At 35.8% G+C, this 27,714-nt stretch overlaps 1 protein-coding gene across 1 annotated transcript in view; it reads right to left on the bottom strand.

Moving 5' to 3' along the window:
* Window positions 1-27,714, bottom strand: part of TTC29 (tetratricopeptide repeat domain 29) — a 103,455-nt gene that overhangs the window by 56,322 nt on the left and 19,419 nt on the right. The window contains exons 5-7 of the mRNA XM_032224525.1: window positions 20,282-20,467; window positions 12,250-12,462; window positions 10,525-10,610 (exon numbers count right to left, since the gene is read on the bottom strand). Coding sequence (XP_032080416.1) covers window positions 10,525-10,610; window positions 12,250-12,462; window positions 20,282-20,467 — 485 coding nt within the window. The remainder of the gene's footprint in view (window positions 1-10,524; window positions 10,611-12,249; window positions 12,463-20,281; window positions 20,468-27,714) is intronic.

Below are 27,714 nucleotides of genomic sequence, written 5' to 3'. Positions count from 1 at the left end.
TAAGCCCTATACTACGCAAGCTTGACCTAAGGAGAGAAATAAGTGTTAAGTTTATTAAGAGGCTATTAATATAATGAAATGAAATCATGTGGAAAGATACGCACCCTCTCAAAGCAAGGATATTTTATAGATGCATTCACAACTCTACTCTCTGATTAATCATTTACAAAGATATAAAGATATGCACTTCGTAGAATATGCAGTATATGTTAATGTGACATACATGAAATTTCTCTGTGTGCTCATCTCAATTAAAAAAAATGTTCCAGAACTGATAGGCAGGTACTAATACCATCTCAGAATGTTAAAAAATAGAATCTGTTTGTTTGTGAGTTTTTAGTTATGGAATTGTTGACAGTCTAGAATTTTAAAGTCTACTATTCTATTCATGATATGTAGCACATCTTTTTTTCCCTCTGAAAGAGCAACAAAGTTAGCTAGTAACTGCTAGTAACTCCAGTACTAATAAGGAGACTAAAATGTTCCACTATTAAAAGTAGTGGTTATTTGAATTTTTGTAACTGTAGAAACTTCTTGTGAGTCCTGAGTTTTCTCTGAAACAAATGTTTGAAATTTAAAATTGTGACAGAACTTGGGATGCCCAAATAAGTCTGGCATTTTTTGGTTGAACTGTAACCAATTCAAACCAGTTTGATGCAACTTTTTAGTCTCAGTATTTTGTTACAAACTCAAAATTCATTTTCTGTTTTGTGCATTCATACTTCAGGCCATTCTATCACTTCAGAATTCTGCTATCTCATTTTGTTACATAAACATGCTATATTATAACTTCTTAAAATGAATTTACTGCTTAGTTGACCTTAATTAAATGATACAAATTTATTTATTGTTCGGGGAGTGTTATGATTGTTTGTAAGTTTATTTCTTATTGCAATTAACTTCTCATCTTTCCTACTACCTTCTCCTATATGTATCTTATTATATTACTTTGTTGTTTGTATGTACACTGAGAACTTATCGACCAGAGACAAATGCCTTGTGTGTCCAATCATACTTGGCCAATAAAGAATTCTGTTCTGTTCTGTTCCATTCTATTCCGTTCCATTCCATTCCATTCTGTTTCGTTCCATTCCATTCCATTCCTATCAAAGGCCTGAAGGGTTGCTTCTTGTTCTGGATGGCTGAGTATAAGACAGTGATTTCATCCTATTGCCATCGTGACAGTGTATTGCCACCTTGTTTCCTAGCCAATCTTGGATAACATGTGAAGCCTCAGAACTGGTTCTGAAGGTGGTAATTTTTTAAATTCTTGATGAAGATCATAATTCAGCCTTGTTAGATGTGACTCAGGATCTTGCATTCTATGTATCAGGCCTGGAATGCAGTCATTTGACTATTATCTATCTGGAGGCTCCCCAGAAGGAGACTTAATCATTTAATCGAATGCTCCAGCTTGATCTCTTGGCAAATGCCCCAAAAGGTTCCATCTTATCTCCCGCGTTATTTGGAATCTATATAAACTTCTGATGTGGAATATATATTTTCTCTAGATGAGTACATGCCCTTTTCTTCATAATGATTGGTTGTGGCAATCTGTAGGACTTCCTATCTATAATAATATTCCAGACAAAATCATATAACATTTTTTTAAAATAAAAGCAAATCCTGGCATATACTTTACTAAGTGGAAAAATGACCATATAATTGAATATTTTCAAATTCAAAAATGTGGAGAATATATTTGTAAGATATAACCAGTGCAATAGTCTGAAGACAATCTGCTATTCTGTAGAGGATATTTAAAACAAAAATAATTTATATATGCCTTCCATTCTGGCAGCTGTGACAATGCTAACCTGCCAAGAGCTTTTATCAAGTATGTTATAACAACTAGTAATAAGTGTAAATAATAAATGCCAAAGATCTTATGGGAAGCAGTAGCAATAGTAAACAATTTTTGATATTTGCTGATAGGAATCTGCAGGACTTGGAATTCCCTGGCTTCTCAGTAGATGTTTGGCCTGACAATAAACAACAGTTTAATACTTTATCTAATCCCCGTCAGGAGGTGAATTCAGCAGCGAGCTTTTGCAGATGTTCACATCCAATAATCTATCCATAATTGATGAAACAGGGAGGTCAGATGTAATGGTTGCTACTATTCTAGCAACATATAAATGGTTATTGACAAAACAAGCCAGAATGGCACTGAGTAGTGAGCAGTGACAATCCTGAAAGCAGTGCAAAGACAGAAGGATGGATGAGGATTATAGGACAGAATTCTTCAGTAAGATGTGTTGCATAAAAACCACTTAAGCATACAGAGGGCATTTTTGGATGAGAAAAATCTTCAAGGATGGAAAAAAAACAACAATGAGCTAAATGTAAGGTGACTGGAGATTTGAGTAAGTAGAAATGCATGCTTTTGATCAGCAATAATGTGTTCCAGATATCTGGAATGCCTTATTGGATTAATATGATATTGTATGCCTTGTAGTAAGGATGATGTTCTTTCACATAAACTGCATGTGGAATGATAAGAAATATCAGTGTTAACTGTTACATTAGTAAAAAACTATTTCACTTTTTTTATTTATATGTGATCTTCCAGTCTATAACATACTTCGATAGTCAAAGATTTAAATACTATAGGTATCGCCAATTTTATTTTATATAAGTGGCTAAAAGAAACTCATACTATAGATACAACTGACTGAATAGGCTGTTTATAAATAGGAAAAAAAATTCCTATTCCTCAACCACTTTGTGTAGCCTGAATCCATTATGAGAAATGCATGTAAATATAAATATAATTCTATTGGTTAATGTATTCTCTACATATTCACATATAAATGTATAATGAGATGCTGTGCATCTACATATGTTGACAGTATTTCTTCAGTACTGCTATCTGGTTTCATAGTACAGTAAACTGAATTACTGTGTTTCAATTTGTAATAATAAAAGCTTTTGTTATTATAAATACTGATTGTTCAATTAATTCCACAGTTCATCACCAATTTCTGATTGGATATATAATTAATTATGTAAGTATATATTAATTAATCTGTTAATTGATTATAATTATGTATTAATTTATTTGTAACTAATTAATTGTTGGAAAGACAACATATAAATTCTGAAAATATGTCATCAAATATTAAATGCTGGACTTCTATCATGAAATTCAAGCAGTATGAACATGTTTGTGATCAGAACAAAAACTTAAGAATTTTACTGGATTTTGATGTAAGTATCTATATTGTCTTTTATTTATCAGGTGTTAAAAGATGCAATTTAAAAGTGCATGTGATAATATAAGCACAACCGTAAATTGAATACAGCTTGTGTTAAATTATACATGACCACACTGTGTTCTGCATGGCTATGTCAGAAAAAAAATGCAAATATAAGAAACACATTTGAGGCCACATGCCTCAAGGGAATAAATGAATATAAGCAGTTTAATACATAGCATAATCCTATATGTATCTACTTAAAAGTATGTTCTAATGAGTTTAATTGGACAGTCACAATAAATTGAGCATAGACATGCATATCTTAAACACTTCAATATCCTCTTAAGTCCCTTATAATACAGTGGACCTGTCTAAGTACTCATCCATAGCTACTGCTTTTATTTGTACTAGTTTGTTAGAACATGTGAATTTCTAAGCACATTTCTTGTTCTAAGTCATAGAGTTTTCTGAACTCACAATTTTGTGATTGTCATGAAGGCATAAAATGAAAGGCAGAGAAAATATAATAGAAGTGGCGTGAAAGGACAAGATTAGCTGCTTAGTACCAAGTGTTTAATAAATGTATATGCTACTTCTTCACATCAATTTCAAAAATTGTTCATAAGGGTTATATAAAATATCTAAATATACCAAATTAGAATATAATCAGTAAACAAACACAATGCAATACATGATTATACAAAGCCGGTGGAAAATGTATTTTTAAAGGCTAAAATAAAAAGGAGTTGCTTATTTTTTTTAAAATTAATAAGGACCTGATTGGATCTCACCTAATAGAGTTCCACCATATGAGAATCAGTACTGACAAGGCATTGCTCTTTGCAGGATAGTCTTTGAACAAAAGCTCATAGGAAAATTTTAAGTGCCTTGGCAGCATCAAATTTTGGACTTCCACATTCTGCCTAATTAAAATTTCTGAGCTATTTTCACTATCATGTTATGTAGAACACTCTACAACAGGGGTGTCAAGCTCATGGAGCCAGCCTGTAAACAGCGGATAGGCCCATGGTGCCAGCGAAAACAGAGCTCGGGACCCCGTTTTCTCTGGCAGAGCGCTCAGGCCACCACAGGCACTCCGACATGAATGACATTGAGTGGGCCACTCCTACCCTGGTCACGCCCACTCTATCCCCTTGAGGTCAAACACAACCCTGATGCTGTCCTCAATTAAATCGAGTTTGACACCCCTTCTCTACAACAAATCATACCTAAACTAAAGCTTAAACTTTATTAACATCTCCAGTTAGTCTTTTGAACAAAAAATAACCAACTTCTTCCAACATCTCAGAAACAATGAGGTATCTCAAATGTTCATAGAATCCATTATTTACCAAAATCAATTAACTGGAATTCTCACATAAGAAATCCCTTATCTTTGCTATATATTTTATCAACCAAAAGTTAAACTCATTTGCATTAAAATAAGAATAAACATATGATTTAATGTTAGCACCTTAAGGGAAAAATCAATTCCATAATAAGTGCTTCACTTAATAAATAAAAATGGCTGTATTTGATATTTTATGAGCTGTATCATAAACTCAAGGGACTATGTAGAACATGTTCTTTCTCTACTGTTTGCATTATGGGAAGAAAGTAAAAAATGAAATAACAAAAAGAGTCAAAAATATCCAGAGGCAATGGTTATCTGAAAAATCTGCTCCCATTAGATTCCCCCAGATGGAGGCTACTTGAGGTGGGTCACAGAACAAAGGGAAAATGATGATGAAAATTCAAAGCAAAGCAGAAAAATAACTGCTGAGCTCCCCAAGTGTCTCTCTGAATAGTCCCATGCTGTGTGGCAAAACCCTTTGGCAAGCTACAGAAGCTAGTGATGAAATACACATTATCATGTGGCAAACAGGCTCGTAGCTGTATTGTATGTAAGTTACAAGTAATGATAACTAGTAGTCTCCTGGGAGCAGAAGGCAATGACTTCGACTCTAAGCATCTGAGCTCCCCTTAGATAAAGGGACAATTAAATTGAGAACAGACAGATACATTTTAGCAATCCCTTCTAATTTGACAGTAAAGCTTATTTGCCTTTAACTGTGATAAAAACAATTGAAATTTAACATAGTATGCATTGGTCACTACTGATGATTAGGTATAAACTTAAAACTTGATTTAAACCTACTTGGATTAATGTTCATGATTAGGGATTTGTGCTTAGTAAAGTAATAAATTTGATTTTCACAACGATAGTGAAGTGTTCTATTCTAAAGATACTATATCCACAAGGGTCCTATTAAATTGTTTAAATAAAAAGGAACCAGTAGAGAATAAGCCAAGAATGCATGATGCTTCTTGCTTGTTCAATATATTTATGAACACATGTATAAGAAATGCTTATGATGACATTAGAGGTGTGTTAATTGAGATGTGAATACACATATACTTTGTCTATACAGCATTTGATAATGCTATATCGTTGGCTGGGTGCATGAATGATTTGTCAAAAATGTTAGACAGAGTAAATTATGCAGCAAAGAGTTGCGTTTGAAAAGAAGAATGATATGGATTATTGCAAATCATACATAGGCAAAAAGAAAAACACAAGAAAGTAAATTGTTAAATACGTTGGTAAAACATTTTCTAAACTTGGAGAAATGGAGAAATTCTAAGACTAGGCAAATCTTAGTAGAAAGTGGGTAGTATGTGATCTGTTTCAAGGAATGAATGTTTGTCGAAGAAATATAAAGAATTCGGTTGAGAGAAGTTTATTATAAGGTAGTGACAACTGGCTGTGTCAGGAGAAACATAAAAGTTGAATACAGTGAAAAGACCATATGTAGAAAATATGTCTATAGTAAGAGAAAAAGAGATAGATGAAGAATGAGTGGGTGATTAACAAATATGGATAGAACTCAAAAGTGAGTGACCTATATGAAAGAAATATGTTGAGGTCCTATGAAGAAATGAAATGAACGAAGACAGAATTACAAAATAAATGTAGGAAAGTAGAGGAAGGAGGAAAGTATGGCTGGATGGAGTTAATCATAGCCTCGAAAAGAGGGAGAAGTTTAAATTACAAAAGAGAATTTTGAATTAATGTATGGACTTGATGAAAGTAAGGATGGCTTACAAGGAAAATAGAGTATGAAGAAGAATGGTACTGATGTAAACTTAGATTAGATAGATTTCTTTTTCTTTCTATTATGTCCCACTTCCAGGTATTTTAGGTAACTACTATACTTTTTTTCCTGCACTTTTCCTCCAAAGGGAACAGCACAATAGATATGTAGGTATGAATATACAATGATTAAAACTTAATTTGGGAAATCCTTCTAGTTTAAGTTCTTTTTTTATAATTCTTATTACATTATTTATAGTAAATAACATTTTCCCTGAAATTGCCCAAACTATATCTTTTTAACCAAAGATATGAATTCAGAGTTCAGTAGTGCATAATAATTTGTTACATAATCGAGAACAAATATAAACGCATATGGAAGCATTTACAAACTAAGCAAAGTGCATGATGTAGAAAACATTGCATTAACTGATAAGGATTTACCATGGAGTCACTCTGATCAGCTAAGTTACACAACGTACACAACAGAGAGTTTAGGTGAGAACTGTGTCAGCATCTTCATAATAGAAATTATATACTGCCATCTGGCATAATGCAGTGATTAAGAATTTAAATTGTGAACCAAGAAGTCCAAGGTGAAAACCTTGCCACAACCTTGTCTTCCTTATATGGAAATTGGTAAAATAGTCATGTCATACATCAATCATACATTTAGATATGAAAAGAAACTATTATAAGAAAACTTCTGTTTTCTTCTGGAGTTCTTCTGTGCCTTATAAGTAAAACACCAACACAGTAAAATGAAGCATTAAACGAAGATCTCAAGTTACAAATCTAAAAGATGCAAGAGAGAAAAGAAAGAAGGAAAACTCATAATGTAGAGACCTTATAATTGCATACACCTTGAGGCGCTGCAGAAATACTATGTAAATAATTTCAGATACATTTCTAAAGCACCCCTTTCAATCTGGTGTCCCTCAGATATATTGGGTTTATAACAGTGGTGAAATTCATTTTTTTTACTACTGGTTCTGCAGGTGTGGCTTGGAGGGCATGGCAGGGGAAGGATACTGTAAAATCCCCATTCCCACCCTACTCCAGGGATAGGATACTGCAAAATCCCCATTTCCTCCCCACTCATGGGGGAAGGATATTGCAAAATCTCCATTTCCACTTGACTCTGGGGCCAGCCAGAGATGGTATTTGCTGGTTCTCCAAACTACTCAAAATTTCTGCTACTGGTTCTCCAGAACCTGACAGAACCTGCTGAATTACACTCCTGGTTTATAACTCACCACACTTTCTGACTTGACTGCTTTAGGAATTGTTTTCCTTCTTGTATTCCTTTACTGGCAAGAGCGTTCTAATTGCTATTGCTTTTCTGCCCCAAATGCAGCAGCTTCAGGTAAAACAGGTAATCTTTTTTTCCTCCCCATATGATTCCTATTAGTTACACTTGTTTTTCAGTATCTTCAACTCTAATATCTGCATTTCAACCCAGTTCTCTTTTGTTCTTATCCACCTGAGCTATAGAGGATAGCATGACAAAATATTTTCTTATATCAATGTTTCCTACCTTGGCATGCCAGGGATGTTTTATGCTCATTTGACATTCATTGCTTCCTCTTTTCTAATTTTATTTGTTCAAGCTGAGCTAGAGCTACCTTTTATGCTACCATATCTCCTCTTTTTCCTTCTCATGATGCTGTCTTTCCTCAGCATGAAAAAGTTGTTCTTTCTCAATTTATCATGTCACTTTCTTTTTTAAAAAGACGTCACTTCTACAAAGGCTTTCCCAATTTTTCCTAGCATCATTATTTGCCCTTCTTTTATTACTTTCTCAATCTTTTAAAGCCTTGTGCTATTAATTATCTTAATTTCTCTATCATCTAACTTTCTTCATCTCATGTTATAAAAAGCATTCAAGACAATGCTGCTATTATTTAATAATAAAGACAACAAGAATAATACCAGTGTTACAGAGAAATCAAAGATTGATCTGCATGTAATATATCAGTGGTCCCCAACCTTTTTATCGCCGCGGACCAGTCAGCCTGTGATAATTTTACCGTGGCCCGCTGAGTGCGCGCAGGGGTGGGAGGGCGTTGTTCGCGACGGCCCAGGAGCCTTTGCGCTGCAGCGATCATGGCCCCCGGCCGCTGTGCGGCCCGGTGCCAGGTACTCCACGGCCCGGCACCGGTCCGCGGACCGGGGGTTGGGGACCACTGTAATATATTACCTAAGAGTTTAACCCTTCAAAGGTGGTTAGAGTCAAATAAGACCTGACTTTAGGCATAGAATTTGTGTTTAAAGTTAGTTTAAATAGCAATGAAGGGGATAACTGAGGGTCAGAAGTATAATATGGGAGATAGGACATCTACTTTGCTCCCACTTATCTGGATTGCAATATTTTTATTTATCTGTAAGGAATTTAATCATTTATGGCAAGTTGTTCCTTTTCTGAAAGGAAATAACAGCACAGAAGAGGCTGTTAAATATCTTTTCCTCGGTTGCAGTTCAGATTCAGATCTCACTTCAACAACTGATGTTATGAAGGCAAATTCAAAGTATATGTACACATATATACACGTGTGTGCGTGTATATATGTATGTATTTATATGAACAGACAGACATCACAATCTCCGGAACTTAAAATATATTATCCACTTAGATTTTGTTAGCTTCTGCTAACATCATCAGAGTATAAAAACGAACATTGAAGAGATATTTGCCTTTACATATCATTGATCAATTTGGCCATTGTGCACGTGATAGGCCCATCCACCCATCTCCCACCTGTGATTAGCTCTGTTGTATTATATAATTACTTCAATAAGAGAATAATTATGGAAACTATTGAAATAGAGAAACACCCCCACAACATGAATAAACATGATGATACCTCCCGCCTACCAGACATCTGGAAACCAGCCCTAGTCAACAAATGAGCCCCACCCACCACCTAGGCCGTTACAACACAAAAAAACAACGGGGACACAGCCAGCACCAATCAGCACCAATCTACCAATCATGATACAACTACACAGCCAATCAATCCACTTACTGAAACAAAGTCAGCACTCCACACACACACACCAAGATATATAGAAAGACGGCAGCTCCGACCTTGTATAAGATTGAGATTTTCTTGGCAACGTTTCGGCAAGGTCTCACTCGCCATCCTCAGGCTGGTGTTTTTGGCTTAAAGCGTGGCTGGAGCTGCCGTCTTTCTATATATATGGTTCATGATTCCAGGAAAAGAAGAAGCTTACTTCATGGTAAAAAAGCAAACCTGCAAATGTATGCGCTGCATATCAGATATAGAAATGAAACAGGTTAATAAAGTCTAGCTAGGGGGCAAAACTACTATTATCACATAATTCTTCAAGAAAACTTCATATTACATTCTATTGCAAACCAAGACCAAAATGTTGAAACCATATGGACTCCACTAAGATGGTGAAAGGGAAGTGGATAGCGAACAGCTTTATACAATGCAAAACATAGATAGATAGATAGATAGATAGATAGATAGATAGATAGATAGATAGATAGATAGATAGATAGATGATAGAGAGAAAGAGAGAGATAGAGAAATATTAAAGTTAGGAATACTGTTTCTATAAGTGATAATAGCATGGGAGAAAAAAAAACAATACGTTTTTATTTAGGAAATGTCATGGTGTGAAGACAGTCTAACTTGTTTAATTCTACCTACAGTTAAGATCCTGTAATGTTTCATTCTATGTCATGGAAAGCAATTTGGTGACCTGGACAGGTTACAATCAGAAGAGAAAGAAAACTGAACAAAAAGAAAGAAAGGAAGTCACGAAAAGCCTGGTAATATCAGTCTAAACAGCAGAAAGCACACTAGGTAGAAACACGCAAAACAATATTTCACAGAAGATAAAGAGAAAAAAATGCAGAAAGCTACTAGTATTTCTACATCTGTTTCCCCAAATGGTCAGTCAGTTTATATGGACAGAAAGATGATGTATACAGTGATGAAGTCCAACAAGGGAGACACCAAAAAAGTGTTACAACAATTGAGAATTTTCAATGAAATGGACTGTTTGGTATTGAAGGGAAATAACACACAAAAATCAAGAGTTAACGAGGAAACAATATTCATCAAGGCAGCCTGGCAGAAAGTGGAATTCTGAATAGGAATATTTCATATTGCAACACATGTTTTAGATCTCAATTTAATTGCTATAAGCAACTTAATGTTACAACCATAAAAGAGAGTATGTATCATTTAGACTTACTAATTGAGCTTTCTGTAATTCTCCGGCTGAAAAGTATGCTATGCCTAAACAGAAAGCCGTTTCTCCTTCCATCTTCATATTCTCTGCTAAATAGAAATAAATATTATTTTATAATTAGGCTTAAAAACAAATTAAATGGCACTGAATTTTTTGTGTGAATATTTTGTTTTCAGCTCATTTTAACAAATGTTGTTATCTCTATGAAAAAAATGCTGTATAAAATATTTTGTCAAGTGTTTCATTTTGCTGTGGTTGTGCAGGGAAATAAATATACTACAAAAGAAAAATATCTCTTATTTGTTAGGCATTGGCAAATAGTGTGCAAGGAAACCCGAAAAAATAAGTCTCACATGTTCACCAGGAGATTCCATAACAATCTCCTTCTATTTACGTCTGTGCCAGGAATGTCCAGAGGGGTGTATGTCAAAATTTGCACTGCAACCCAAGAGTTTTTTGTGTATATGTATACCATTAATGCATCCATGAATGGGTAGGGCTTGGATAATAATTGTATCAAAGTTCTAACTATTCCAAAATGATAACATAGAATTGTTGTACACCGTAGACATAAAAAATACTCAGAGAATTTACTTAATATTGTAAGGGTTTTTCTTTACTGCTGAGTTCTCTGTTTGTCCTCCTATCTTTAAGCTGTATTGATATAACTGATTATCAGTCATGTATTATTTATTATATGGTAGATAAGACTTATCTATAGCACTAATTAAATGGAAATCATGGTATAATTCTCCACACTCCTAATTAAATTTGATTTATTAAATTTATATTTTGCCCAATTCCCAGTTACAGATGATTAAAAACAAGTGGAAATAAGAAAACAACATAAAAACAATAAAAATGGCAAAGATACCAAACCCAGATGGGAACAAGAAAACGATGATATAGGGGCTTCAATCACACTCATGAAAAGCCAGGTCTTTGGGATCTTTTGAGGCACCAGTAGGATGGGGGCCATTTTAATCTCATTCCAGAGAACAAGTACTGCTACACAGAAGGCCTGTTTCAAAGATCGCAATAGATAGCAGTATTTAATTGACGGCACCTGGAGAACACCAATCCTGCCAGGTTGGATTGGCCAGGAAGATATTATGGGAGACATATGGTCCCTCAAGTAACTAGGCTCTATGTCATATATTCTCTTGATGTATTCCCACATATATTACAATCAAAAAATATCAAAGAGCACTACAAAAAATAGGTTCCATATGACTCAATGTCTAGAATTAAAACTACAGTAACTGCTTTATTATTAAAATCATTTATTTAAGAAGTATTGGCATAATAGTGATTCTCTATCAAGTAAACATTTATCCATGAACATGTACTTGAGCCATATACCTTAAATTTCATTACCTAATTTTAATGCATAAGTAGTGTCACTCAAGAAATCAGTGAAGAACACAATCCAAAATGTTGCCAGAGGCCTTATTTCTGACTATGGACTCATTTTTTAAAGTAATAGTCCTGGATGACTCCCTTTTTTAGGGTTAAAAGCTTTCTTGAAATGAATTGATTCCTACTTGTCAACAAGTAGGTACTTCAGTTTTACAAGATTTAGAAATAGCATTTGTTTTGAATTTCATTGAAAATAGTCATCAAGCCCATGGCGTTTTTTTATTCTATTTTTTTTTTACTTTATTTTTTGGAAAAATCCAGTCTTGCATATGAAAGAAAGACAATGCAGGAATGTTATTTCTTTCTCACCTTCTTCTGCCATTTTTAAAGCTTTTGTTAGAGTTCTGATGGCTTCTTGATGTTCTTTATTTGCTAGCATTTTTTCTGCCAGTAATGTGTAAATTCTCCAGAGATGCTCACAGGCTAGTGAATTTAAATTCCGGCCCGTAGCATCTTTCCATGTCCGTCCCACTGTCAGGTTATAGAATGCTTCATAATGTTCTACAGCTTTCAGGAAGTTACCTGAGGAATACAAAACAACTCACAATCAAGTATCCTTGGTAGAATGTTATGCATTGATTAAACAATCATAACGATAATGAAGCTATAAAACCCCTCCCCCAAAAGCAACTAAGCATATTTTTTCCAAAATGTCCATAGACACTTAAAGGCAAATTGTAGAAAGTAGTATTTTATGTAGGAAAATTATGAAAAATATTTTCAGAAATGTCATAGTAGACTTGGCTTCTATGATTCTTTTATTTTAATTTAAGAAAATGATTTAAGTAGTTTAAGTAAGCTATAACATTAATTCAGATACCTTCATCAATATATAAACCAAGAACACCTGCAGATCACCACAAACATATTGAAATATTTTTAAAGAACACTCTGATACTTCTATTATACAATAAATTGCTATATACATGGAGCTTTAGGATGGAAAATCTGAACAGAGAATCAAAACATATTCTGTCTACATATTTTTAAATCATCTTGTCTACACATTGTTAAATCATCAGCACTATTATTTGTTTTGTTTTTATTAAGTTTGTTAAATTCATATTCTTGCATTTTTAAATAACTTTATCATTAAGTATGTATAATATTGCACTTCCATATTCATACAAAACTTTAATCATGAATGTAACACAGCCAGAATTGGAAGACATGGCTTATTCCTTTCTATAGTTCCATGATACAAAATCTAGTAAGGAGGACAAATGAACTTAGATTAAAGGGCAATATAGAACATGGGATACCTGTCCTTTCACCTCACCTTATACAGGGATCCCCAACCCAGGTTTTAGACCGGGCCATGAACCAGCACCAATCTGTGGAAGCAGCAGGAGAGCACATTTTTTTTTGGGGGGGGGGGGTTTAGGTTGAGCGCACAAACCCATCCTTTCTACCTGCCACTTTCACACTCTGCCACTGGTCTGTGTAGCCAAAAAGCGTGGGGACTGCTGATCTAATAGTTAATAGTGTTTGAGATTTAACATTATCCAGCCTTGTCAAGTCTAGTTTCTTTGAGAGAAGCAAGTTACTACAAACAATATAATTCCTAAAATATGTCTTCAAAAAAAGAATGCTAAATGGATCAGGTCTAAGAATTTAATTTATCAGACTGACAAAAATCCCAAGCAAGCTGCTCTTTAAAATAAAGTCATAAATAGTTTTTTGGGTAAGGAAATTTGTCCAGTAGTTTAAATAAATTATTGTATAAGAAATGCATAAGAAAAATCTATGTTGTAAAAGAAATATGAGTGTACATAATGATCCAAAACAGTGATTTTTTATAAATTACTATATTCATATAGTCATGAATCTGGAGGTGCTAAATAAAGTGATTCTATCGCCTCTTGATCAGATATTTTATCTTAGGGGATTAAAAGGGATAATAAAATTTTAAACTTGAACCAGCCATTTACCTTGGTTAAATATCCTAACCAGAAGACCTAATAGAGAACATAAATCATTAAAGTATAGTGACATACTAGTATAACTCTTTATATTATAGTACACTGTCATCTTTAATAAAGTGTCTTTCATTTGATCAATCTAATTGACAAAATAAACACCCAGTATTTAAAATGTAGAAGTGCAGAAATTCTACTGTAAGAAATTGGACAACATTATCCATAATATCATATGCCAATAACAGAGGTACTATATCCTCAGATAAAAGGTGTTTTAGTTGATTTGGAAGAATAAATGCATATGCATAATCAACTGTTTTGTGTGTATTTATAATACAATTCTTCCTTACATTTATCCCTCTACAAAACTGTTCCCAAACACTCTATTTTTATTAAATAAAAACTATCAGGCAAATATTAATGAAAAAGAGATGCACAAAATATCTATAATTTTGTACTATTTTTGAATAAAGAGATTGACTAGATATTAACACAAATGGGTTTTAACATGAAGCTGCCATAAAAGCAGGGACATAAATGTAATTCTCCTAGATGCTATTTTGATGCACATTTTTGATTCCATGAATATTTTATGAAATGGTCCAAACTAAAGCCATATAACATTCCTGCATTACTGATGCTTGCACCCGTAAGCTACAAACATTAGAGGCATGATTGAATGCATTAAAATGAACTCATTCAGCAGCACATTGATTACTTGAAGGCGGGTGTAGCAAAGGAAGGGTTGCTGCACTTAAGAAAACAGTGCACAAATTTATAATATAGAAAAATAAAGATACTAAATTGGAAAAAGGGGCATTCAGTAAGAAAATTATTGTGAATCTTTCATTGGCCCATGTGTATCAATATAATATCAATTAGGTAGGCTATTAGGTTTTAAAGGTTATTCTGGAAATTAAAATTCTGGAATCTCAAATTATTCTGCTGACCAGTTCAGTCCTATGTTTAGCAATAGCATAAATAGCTATTTTCTTTTTTTTACCAGCCTTAATACAAATATTAGTTATATATAACCTTAATGATAATTTAAAGATATAGGATGTTTGTTCCGTAATGTTTGTCTTATAATATTGTAATAGAAATCACATTGTATTATATATCGTTACATGATACTATTTTAAAAAGCTAAATGTAAGAGTGATTGGAAAATATTTTAAATGTTTGAGAAACGTTAATAGTAAAATTTCCATTAAATAAGTAAGAAAAAAATCCTAATTTTTTGGCCCAGAGTGTATACTGTAATACTGAAGTTTTAGCTATTATTGTTATTCCTATTGTTGTTATTATTACTGGTTAAAGAGTATATTGACCATCTCCCTTAATAATGATCACCTACATATTTAAAATATTTGTAATTTTTTTAAAAGTAAACATTTTAAAGGTACTTTTAAAAATAAAATATAGATATTAGAAGTTACCAACTTTATGATTAATTTAAATAAAAGAAAACCAACCAGAAAACTACTAAACCCAGAGGAAAAAAAATCACACTTGGAACAATGAACAACTGAATAAAACTCATCTAATGGAACAATATCAGAATACAGCTTTAGAAAATTTATTAAAATTGATATGCATATGGTAAGACATGCAAGTTGGGGCAAGTGCAAAGACTTCTATGTAGTGCCTGCCAGTGCAATTCTTTTCACATACAAGCAATCAAACAGCAAGCAAGCAAACAAGCAAGCAAGCACAACTCTTCTAGTAGGTTGTCAAAACTAAACACAGGTATGCCTCCAGCTACATTTAGTTGAGTCTATAAATGCTCCCGCTTTTGAGGTGAGGGGGAATACTCAGTGGAAGCATTTCAACTGGTGATATTTTGGCTAAAACTGTTTGGAAACATTTTTATTTGTGAACATCAAGAAAAGAACCTACCAAATACTATAACTAGGAAGAAATGTATTAAATATATTAAAGGTAATCAAACAGTAAAAATTGCATTAAAATTATGGACAAACTTCATTGACGTGCTCATTGTTATTATTTTTCAAATGTCCAACTTAATAACAAAATAGGTTATGTTTATTTCATGTTAATATATAACAAATTTATAACAATTTATCTGCAATATTAAATGGGAAAATAATGGTAAAATTGAAATAGCAGAGCTACTCAACTCCTATTTTGTTCCATCTTCACCAATAAGAAGGAGCTAGATTGAAACTTGAAACTGATACAAACATGGTCAGAAGTACCTCTTTAGTTTGAATGAGTTTGAATTCTGTGGGACTCTTGCAGAGAACAAAATGCACCTCTTGGGGATCTGATTGCATTTTTATGACTATCTTTGAGGAATGCTGAAGAACTGAGTAAATCTTTTTCAGAAATGGAAAAAAGAAGAAACTCTGGGGAACTACAGATCACTTTATTAGAGACAAATGAAGAATCTAGAGCAGATAATACAATAATTGATCTATAAGCAGAGCAGTGGTGGGTTGCCGGAGCGCTCATGACGCTTCTGCTCATGCACAAAAGCATCCGAGCAGGTGGGTGGAGCCTCCCACCACTCCTACTACCAGTTTGCCCAAACTGGGATCAACCCACTTCTGAAGCAGAGGAGGACTATCTAGATAATTTGGTCTGCTTCGTGCAAATAGGATGTTAAATGTTGGTAAATCACACATCATTTGTCAATAAACAAGCTTTTAATAGCAACAATTTGTGTACACACACTAATGAAATGAGGAAAGAAAAAAAGATGTGAGAAGAGAAGCAAAATATTCAGATTTCACTTGTTAATACTTAGATATTAAGACATTTTTGGCTTAGTTGAAATTCAATGTTTCGAAACACTAAAGGCTGCGAGGAAATGCATCTGCTTGGATGTGGCAGATAACCTCAGCATTATATGCCCCCCACATCCCACCTTGAGTACAATCCATAATGATCTGTTACAGTGTGCCAGTAAAAACTGGTCTTCTAAAGTTGTTTGCACTTTTTTCCACACCACATACTGAGAAAGAGGGAAAAAAATGGAAGAGGAAAGAGTTCAAAGATAATCATTTTCATGCTTCTGGGAGGATCAATCTATATGATTGGTGCACTTTTGCAGGTTCTGTTGCTTCTGGTTGATGTGATCAACTAAGCTTACCTAGCCTACTACCTAGAAGTAGGCTCCACTAAGCAGAGGCACTTGCTTCCCAGTTAGCAGATTGGGTGGCATTATATGTGCCCAAGAGAGTGTCTTTCTCAAACATGCTTCTTCAAAGAAAGCAAACTTAATTAAGTTTCTACAAAGGACTCCCAACAAACTAAATTTCCCCTTAGATTGATACTTGTGTCATATTGGTATCTGATGGTCAGAATCCCACCGTCTCCCTATTTCAGTGAAGAATTGATTGTGAAGAAAATACAGCTCTTAGGAAGAATCCACAGTTCTGGAAAGAGGCTGTGGTTTAGTCTTGGAAATGTTTGTGCTTTTGACTCAGTGTTGATTCCTGGTGACTGACTAGACTGGTCCCTCAAGTTTTCTTGGCAAGATTTTCGGAACGGTTTGTCCTTGTCCTTTCTTAGGGCTGATAGAAAGTAGGTGGCTCAAAGTCATTCACAGGACTTTGTGTTGAAGACAGGATTAGAACTCATGGCTCTAGGTTTCATGGTTTCTAGCCTGATGCCTTAAGCACTGCAACATCTTATTTAAACTAGACTTTAAAAAAATAATTCTTGGCTTGTTGCCTGAAATAAGTTCAAATGTTCAAACAGGCTAAATAGCTTTCTTTGCTTTTTTCCCTTCTTTCCTTTCCTTTTTTTCTTCCTCCCTTACTCCTCCCTCCCTCTTTCTTTCCTTCCTTCCTTCTCTCTATTTCTCTTTCTAAAAAGCCTGCTATTAGAATATATGATCTTCAGAATATATGAAGACTTTGCATGCAGTCTGCATCTATTTGTCACAAAGAGCAATAGATGTACACATAGTATAGTATAGATTGACTGGTTGATTACTAGATTTTTATGGCTGTCTTAGAGCACAACTCTAGTTGTCTCACAATAAGAATAAAACTACAAATCATAAAACCATAACATCATGAAAACTAAAACCAACAACTAAAAACCCAACATCTTAGTCATCGCCTAGGATGCCCCAATAACCCTCCATAGGCTCTCATTGCTCTGTCTCAGTACCTGGAAAAAGAACCAAGTCCTGATGATTTTCCAGAGGTCCTGAAATATTTTTTCCCTTCACTTTCCAAATATTTAAAATAGAGATATGTAATTTTAAAAAGGAGGAAAATATAAAATGTAAAAGAATAAGTTGATCCTGTTATGGTATCCTGTTCTGACCCCCCTTCTCCATTCAGGAACGAAAGCCAAAACAAATGTACGAAAAAATGTTTTAATCAGTCCAGACTCCGTTGGACTGATTAAAAGCCCAAAATAAACAAAGAGTTAATCACTCTGGCACAAGTCCTACAAACCTACGCAGCACTGCAAACAGGCTTCTCACAGCAAACCACTTCTCCAAGTTCGTTTCTCTTAATTTGTGAACGTTGACTTCTGCAAGAAGGGCGTGGCACAAACAGTCTCTTTTATAACCAGGAGAGGATCTTAATGAGCAACAGCTGCTCATAATTACCTCCTGTAATTACTTAGTTGTTTTTTACGCAGAGTAGCCCTTTGCCTGCGTGCATCCCGGAACAACTCACAGGTGGTTTCTGTGTCATTCTCTCTTGTCTCCTCCCCACTGATCCAAGGCTCAGGCGTCACCTGGTGACCAACGTCACCTCTGCACCCTGCTCAGAGTCAGAACCCTGTCCATGGCCCTCCGCATCCTCCAGGGCCGACTCATAAGACCCCTTGCTGTCGGAGTCTGGTGGCAGCTCCAATGGCTCCTACCGAGCCACAACAGTATCCTATATTAAAAGAGTTCCAGTCATTCCAGAAGAGTTGGTCCATCTCAAATGACTAACAGTATCTGAAATAAACACCAGTTTGTTTGTCATGACTTAGCCAGCAGTTTTCTCACTTGAGGAGAAAACAAAAAAAAGCTCCTGATCAAGAGGCTACGGATAGAAAATTAGTAGCCTTCAAGTGATTCCCCCCTCCCAGTCTGTCATGCAACCCCTTGCAGAACCCTTGGGTTCCAAGGAACATAATTTGAAAAACCCTAGTCCAGACCATTACAGAGCCAGTTTGGTGTAGCGGTTGAGGCAACAGGCTAGAAATTGGGATACTGTGAGTTCCAGTCCCATCTTACATACTCTTGGGATAGTCGCTTTCTGTCAGTCCTAGGAAGGAAGCAAACCACTTCTGAAAAACATTGCCAAGAAAATTGCAAGAATTTGTCCAGGCAATCTCTGTAAATTGGTTATAATGGAATAGAAGGAAAAAAATTACTTAAAAGCTTTTAATAAAAATGTTATTTTTTTAAAAAAAAACACTTTTGTTAAAAGCTTTAAGTAATATCAGCCTTTAAAAAGAACCATGTGTAGTTTTTAGCTTATTCTATGAGGTTTACATGACTGTTGGCTGGCTGATTTTTCTCCTTACTCTCAGCTATTCATTTCTAAAGATGTTGAACACAATACATCTTTATACACACTCTTCAGCATTCACAATATTAAAATCTGGGGCAGTAGGGAAGGGGATTATGGGATTTCAGTATACTTAGAAAAGAATCTCAGATACTAAAATGGGCAAAAACTTTGTGAATGAGAGTAGAGCAAGAAATCTATATTCTACCCACCATCAACATATAAGTAGTGGTATAAATGAAAGAACAACTGCCTTTTAGGGCTACACAATTGCTTAAAATTAAAATTAAAAATATTATTAATAATATTCCACATTTTTTTTAAAAGCAAACCAATGCAATATCTTATCTTGCTTTATATTCCGTTATTATTTAAATGTCTACTGGTAGAATTTTCTTAATTATAAATACCATTGAGAAAGCACAACAGTAAAACCAGTATATAGAGTTCTTATAAAACATAACTATACTTAAAAAAGAAAAATGAAGGATAACAATTTCCATGTCTTAAGTCTTCTATGGCATAATTAGAATGTCAATCAATGGTTAATTCTACATCATGAATTTCTCATCGAGAAAACATCCACATCTCTGTAAATATAGATAGCAACCAAATTTGGACCAGCAACTCAGTTGTTAATTGAACTGGTTGCTAAGCAAAATTCTTTCCTAGATAGCCCTGCAAAGGTCATAAATGTAACAACTGGATGCAAAGTTACTTTTTCATCACTGTCATAACTATGAATTGTTGTTAAACAAAGTAATCACTAAACAAGCATACACATGTTTTTATAAACAAATTCTAGAATTTTATTTTTAGTACATCAAACTAGCTAGTTTGAACTAGATGTCTTATGTTAACTCTAACTGAATAGATTTCTGGAAATAGTGATCATAATAATTTTTGATTAAATAATAAAACTATGCATACCTTGTTCTTCATAAACAAGGCCGATATTAGAGTGTGCTTCAGCTTCTTTCTTCCCACCATCAATTTTAATCAGTTGAGCAGTTTTGTAACACTGTTCATAGAAATAATTCCTTAACCATCTGTCTTCAGTCTTGTTGAAGCAATAGGCTAAGTTCAGTTGATTAGAATAAACCTCTTCATAGTTTTCTTCAATGAAAAGAAAATGATTATATCTTAATAATATTGAACATGCTGGATAACTTTTGTTTTTGTTTAGGTTTTGCCAAATTATAAAATTATAGCTATATAAAGTTCTATTTTGTGCTATAACATATTGTACAGTATAAAAGCAGCTTTGTATGCGCACAGATATCTATTAAAACACACACATACACACACACATATATGTGCACCTTTTGTGCAGTTCTCTATTTCAGCGTTAATTAACATATCATCATTTCACTTCCTATTGATGTTTTCTTCTCTCACACACTTGTTACAAATGATTATGTGATATGACCAATATTGTTTTTAGTATCCCACTTCACCAACATCTCATTCTGGTTTATTAGTCCACTACAGCATAAATAGGAAGGAGTTAATTCAAAATCTATTAGCTCCCTTTTTTCTCATTTGTTGGATCAGCAGCAATAAAACTACACCCAGTCCCAAAACAGATTTAGGTGTGGCAAGTATGTAACTTAAACCTGATGTTGAAACAAATTCCCGAATTATATATTTAGACATCTATAATGTCATTCTACCTATTTTCAGCTTCTGTTGGTTATGCATTAGTATTCAAAATACAATGACAAGAAATGTGTTATTACCACAATAGAACGTACTGTTTAAACACTTTTTGATGTATCTTCTCACACATTTTTTCTTTTGCATTTATGAAATCTCATGCTTGTCAATCTTCATATGCTCTTCTTCATACTTTTTGCAATTTACTGCAGTTTTTAGTTAATAGAAAAATGGTTCAATCTGAGCTGCTGTTTTTTCTCTACGAAAATAATCTCCATCAACTTGGTTACTTAGAAGTCAAATAGCTATGAACTGAATCTGATATGAAAAACATATAGAAATGGATATTACGGCTATCTCCCTTACTAGCCTGTAAAGTTGACAAAAGTTCCAAGAAATTATTGAAACCTTAAGATCTGTCAACAATGCTAAATAGTGGATCAAAGGGTACCATCACAAACCCATTTTAGAAAAAAGAAAATTCACACGTACATATAAAGGCATGGGTTTTAATATTACATAGTGCATTTCATATTATCGTTTCAGTCCTTAACAGTTATTCACATACAGCCGAAAATGCTAACTGTGTTAAGTGATATTATAACTATATTTCCTAGAAATAGATAAAAAGAGGAAAAGATATAAAAGAAGCATTTCTAATTTGAAGAAAGCATTATCTAGAGATTAAAATTATTCTCTCTTTGCTACTGAATAGCAAAGCAATAAACTTCAGTAAAATTATGTAAATAACTTGAGGTAAGTACCCTACAATTCTCAAGAGATGAAAGTGACCTGAGGCTGGTTACTCTTAGTGTCGCAGTCTTGATTGAATGAACTTTAATGTGACCCTATACTATTCTAGTGTCTACCCACTCAGTGAATAAGAATAAGCAATGCACCAAGACAACCATTTCAATGTAATTGTTTTGGACACAAACTGGCCAAGTGGGCTGGAATCACATGAATAAAGCAAAGCAATGTTAAAACATTCTCTTTTAAAATGACTGTATTTTAAAATATAGGAACCTCAGAAATAATTTTGCTTTCACAAAGCATTGGCCATATTACATTCAAAAGTATTTTAGTTTAACTTAAGCAATATATTAGCTGAAATCAATTTCTTCAATAACCCTCTATGCAATTATTTCGAATTTCAACCCCCAATCGTTTTACAATTAAATATCTTGAATTAGAACATTACAACAATGATGAGACAAGTCAGTACCTTGAAGGATTTGGGGAAGGTTGACAGAAGAACAGTTTTATAGTTCTTCAGATATAACTTAAACTACCATGTACCACACAGTAGTACAAAATGAAACTATGTTCAAATTGAAAATATTTGGGTAAACTGGGAAAATATTACCAGGAACTTAATAGCATGTAAGGCCAAGGGTAAGTATACAGCATCACAAATGCTACAGCTACATTATCCACTGATGGTAGTAAAACAATTTTAAAAATCCAAGAAATTAGATACTAAGTTGTTTGTCTTTTTCTCAAATATCCTTAGGCACCATCTCCGTTGTATCATTACTACACTGAAGGCAGGCCCTACTTACTTTCAATGAAGAATAACCATTGGAAGATATAAAATTATGTTTGCTGAGGCAGACTTTGCTCCACCACCAATCCACTTTTCAAGAACCAAATGCAACTGAAAAAAGAGGGGTAGCCCAGATAGCCTGCAGGAGCCCCCTCTTATCTGCTTCCTCAATGTTAATTCTGGCCATACTGCAAACATGTTGTGTGTGCAAGAATAACTTTCCTAACTAGAGAGTTTTTCAATGTTTTCTGGAAGACAGTACTGAAAATATTCATATTAGAAAATTCCAAGATTTTAATTTAATGTTTTTGAACGAGAGAGAATGATAATCTAGAATTGGGAATTGTGTGTGTGGGGGGGGGGGAATAATGTCCTAATGAAATTTAGGTATCAGTGCTGTCCCTTTCTAGACTATGGCCTGCTGTTTGGTTAAGTCTTCAATGCCTTCTTGAAAGAAACTCCCTTGATTAAGGCCATATAAGACTATTCTTAAAAAACCCTCACTGGACTTGGAAGATGGTAATAACTTCTGACTTCCTGCTGGCTTCCCCACTGAGTTTCCTTGTGGAAGCTCAGCTGGGAGAGAGCATCAGAAATCCTTCCTTCCTCCCTCCCTCCCTCCTTCTGTCTTGAGAATCCATGAAATAAATAAGAATAAATTTGGCCTGCTGGTTGGGATCTAAAATTAAATACCTGACACAATGATGAAGTTGCTCTTGAAGAATTCCACCAAAGGATGTCATTTGGAAGCAACAGTTGTACTGTATGATATTCTTCCTGAACTCATTTGCAATAGTTCATCATTGTTACATAAATTGAGGAGAACATTAGGCAAGGGCTGAAAATTGCTTATCCTAATATTTCCATACAGCAGAAATTGATGGGTTTTTTAGGGAATAGAAACACAAAACAATGAGGGCAGATTTTGGCCATTGCATCAACATCAGAAGAAATTTTATGTTTACATCATGCATTTTGCCTCAATCTGTTTTGAGAAAGGCAATGTTGAGGCAAAATGCACAACTTGTACATGCGTTTTTTGCTCTTAAAGGTGGGTATTATCATGTTGAGAAATTCTTACGGTAATTAGTGCTTGGTGCATATTCTTGCCTTTCTCTTGATCTTCTCTTTCCTGCTTCATTTTTTCCCATCTCCTCATTCTGTACCTTTCCTTGTCATCCTGAAGACATGGGGCTACATCAGTTTGGTGTTATCTCTTGAATATGATAACACCAAAGATCTCCTTCTTTACATAGCATATTTATACTGATATTTTATTTTATTTTTACAACAATTGTTGCATAATTGTTCTCATCTCAGAGCAATTTAGAATTTAGAATATCCACTGACTTCTCCATTGAGTTATAGGAATCCGACAGTGACAGTTTAGAGATAGAATGACATGACATCATGAGGGCTAGGGCAGGACTGGCCTATCTGACCTCTGGCAACCAAAATAGGGGCTGATCTATGCTTAGTTTCAAAGCAGGCAGCAATTGAAAACTGGAAAAGGAGGGGGAAATGTTTTTGACCAGAGAGATCCATTTTCTACTCCATTTGCAGCTATAGCAATTAACTTGATCACTTTCTGCCCAAATACTTCACAGGGTTGGTGATAGGAGAGTGGAGTACAATGCATGTATCTTGAGATGGGCTATAGATGCACTGGCATGTCTTTGTGCCAGAGAAGAAGGGGCACCTGAAGCAATAAAAATATCGTGGCATTTCTTCATGCACTTTCACGCTTTTTAAAGTCACATAATGCATCAATTCCTTGCTCTGGATGGGGGAAGGAGTGAGAAATGTAGTATTACTCTTTGTTTGATCCTCTGCCCTTAGTCTGAAACGGTATACAAAAGTTTTCTTAAAAGAATTTGGCCTTAAGCTTTTATATGATTCATAATCACCTGGTGAAATCATTAGGGAAACTAAAAGTTTGCAAATTGCAAAATCTAGAATCACAGACACTGTGACCAGACATCCCGATTTTGGCGGGACAGTCACGATTTCGCACAATTTGTCCCGCGTCCCGCCATGTTCTTAAAAAGTCCTGATTTTTTTAAAAAAAATATTTTTCCCAATGTAAAGAGGCTGCAAGGCCGTGGCAGATAGGAGCCGCCAGCGGGTCTTACTGATTTTCTAGGATACATACAAGTTGCCTACTACCTCCTCCATATTCGGGGAGAGACACTCGCTCCCGCGCAGCACGATCACGCCGCAGGTTTTCAAAGCCACACTCTTGATTGGCTCGCAAAAGTCACGAGAGACAGGTTCCGAAGGAGGACAAAAAGCGCTGTAGCTTTGCCTAAGGAATAGCTGTCTCTGTAGGAATGAGAATGTCAGTCATCCCAATCCGTTGAGACAAATATTTAATCACTCAATTAGATGCTTTCAGAAAGCAGAAAGCCTAGATATTCAAGGGAAGACTTATCCTACTCACGATAGCATCGGGATTGTGCACTATAGCTCACAACGTTGCTATGCAGTAGAAAATTGAAAAGATATAATATGGAAAAACTGAAGTCATTAAGCTGTAAGTCCTGAACTAATATATTAAGGAGTAAGCCTTACTGAATTGCACATGGTTTTCTTGCCGCCTCGCTTAAAACTATCCGCCAGAAATGAAGCAGTCTTGCAGGCCCCCCAGCGGTCCCTTTGCTCGTGGGGTGCAACAGCCCACACTTTGACTTGCTGTTTCCTTCCAGGTGGCTGGAGAGCCGCTTGTGTGCGCTGCCTCGAGCTACCTGCAGAGGCGCTTCCCTCCCTCTGCGCCCCGCCTGCCTGCCTGCCTGCTGGCACCGATGCTCAAAGCATCTTCTTCACCAGGCAAGCCCCCCGCAGGGCAAAGGGGTGTGACCAGGCAAGGTGGAGTCAGGGGGGCAGACAAACTCCATGCCCGCCTCTTTCTTCCAGCATCTCCGAGAGTCGCTGGTGGCAAAGAGCTCGGTGGCGTCGCCCAGCTGAAGGGGAGGGCATGGGGTGTGGGAGACCAGCCTCCAGGAAACTCGCCTCTCTGGACGGCCCTGTAAGCCCCACACCCCCTCCAGCTCGCTCCGTCCCATCTGCCAGAACTTCTCCCATGTGCAGTAGATCACTGTAGATCTGCCTCTACGGAGCCTGCCTTCCTTCCTTCCTTCCTTCCTTCCTTTCTCTGTCTCCTCCTCCTTCTCATCTTGTTCCTTCCTTTCCTTCCCTCTTTCCTTCTTATTCCTATCACCTTCCTTCTTTCCTTAATTTCTTGCCTCCTTTCCTATCTCCATTCCTCTCTCGGTCTCCTTTTCCTCCCTCCCTCCTCCCTTCCTTTCTCAGGAGGGGACGAGTGGGGGAGGGGTGAAAGGGTGACAGGCTGCAGGTGGCCAGGGACCCCTCCCCTTCAGATACAAGACAAGAGACCATGAGGAGAGCCCAGGACGAGGGGAGGGCAAGAGGTTGGCAGAGCCACGAGTGATAGTGGTTGTCCCAGGCAAGGGCATGGTGGAGGTGGTGTGGGTAAAAAGGGAACCGGTGGGGGCTGCGGGGCCAGCAGGAATTGGGCAATGGAGGTAGCCAAACTCCATGCCCGTCTCTTTCTTCCAGCAGCACCGAGAATCGCTGGTGGCAAAGAGCTCAGCGGCGGCGCCCGGCTGGAGGGGAGGGCGTGGGGTGCGGGAGACCAGTCTTCAGAAAGCTCACCTCTCCAGACAGCCCTGTAAGCCCCACACACCCCCTCCAGCTCGCTCCGTCCCATCTGCCAGAACTTCTCCCATACAGTATGCACAACTCTGCAGAGCATAATTGGATCCTACAATAAATACATTCAGTAGTATCAATGCATTTTCCAACCTGGCAGAATGGAGACTACAGCGCCCAGAATTCCTAAACAACAGATTTAAATGCCTGCGTGAGAATTTTGGGAATTGAAGTCTCAGTACAGAGGTGCAGATCTTGAGAGAATTGGCTTGAAGGAGGCTAGAAGGAGCCTCACTGAATTTAATAATACTTGTTGCTGAATCAAGCAGACATGCTTCTGCTGATTAAACTATTTCAGTGTTTTCCCTATAATTCCTTTTACAAGATATAATCTTCCTTGAGTCTAGCTCGGTTCCTGGAGAAACCATAAACATATTCAAAAACTGCCAGGTTATTTTTGAAACTGTTGTTTTTCCCATTTAGCTTTCAATTTGTAGGGATGTAACCTGGCTGTTTTTGCCTGCTCTCAAAAAGATGAGCAGGGTTGAACCTGGCTAATAATTGGAGGGGAATCCACCTGGGACTCTCAGTACTGTATATTTAATAGGAAAATATTAAAAATTGTCCAAAAGCAACAATGACAATTTCCATACTACTGCTAAGGAAATTACGACACATCAATAAAATTATAGGAGCTGAGTTTAACTCAAGAGAAACTTTTCTAAAGGTAGACAGTTATATAACAATTCCTCAATTCTGAAAGAACAAGCTTGTTCTATATGAAATTTAATGCTACAGCAGAATGAAGTAACACTGAAGATAAGTGCAGCTAGTCCTCAATGCACGACCACAATTGAGCCCAAAATTTATGTTGTTAAGTGAGAAATTTATTGAGTTTTGCCCCATTTTACAATTTTTCTTGCCACATTTGTTAAGTGAATCATTGCAGTTAAATTAGTATCATGGTTGTTGAGTGAATCTGCTTTCCCCATTCTTTGCTTGTCAGAGGACTGCGAACGGGAATCACATGACTCTGGAAGACTGCAACTGTCATAAATCTATGTCGGTTGCCAAGCATCCGAATGTAAATCTCGTGACCATGGGGATGCTGCAATGGTCATAAGTGTGAAAAACAGTAGAAGTCCTTTTTCTGTGCTGTTGTAACTTTGAACTGTCACCAAATGAACTGTTGTATATTGAGGACTGCCTATATTACATTTAATTTTTTAAAAAATAGCCAATAATTTATATCCTTGAATAAGATAAGACTGCATTTAATTCATATAATTATATTTTATGACTATTTACAGGAAGGTTCTTGGAATGGGGCTGAAAAGTCCCAATTTTTTAAAAAAAATTAATCAACCCCCCCCCCCCCCGGGTCAATGGTGTTCCTCTTTACCAATGTTAAAATCTGGTCACCTTAACTTAGCTAGATCGCAAAAACCTAAATGACCATTAAATTGCAGTGAAGAGCTATACTTTCTGTATT

This window comes from Thamnophis elegans, chromosome 9, assembly GCF_009769535.1.
Source record: "Thamnophis elegans isolate rThaEle1 chromosome 9, rThaEle1.pri, whole genome shotgun sequence".
Classification (NCBI taxonomy): Eukaryota; Metazoa; Chordata; class Lepidosauria; order Squamata; family Colubridae; genus Thamnophis; species Thamnophis elegans.
Note: the sequence above shows the minus strand (reverse complement) of the source record. Positions and strands in the feature narration are given on the sequence as shown.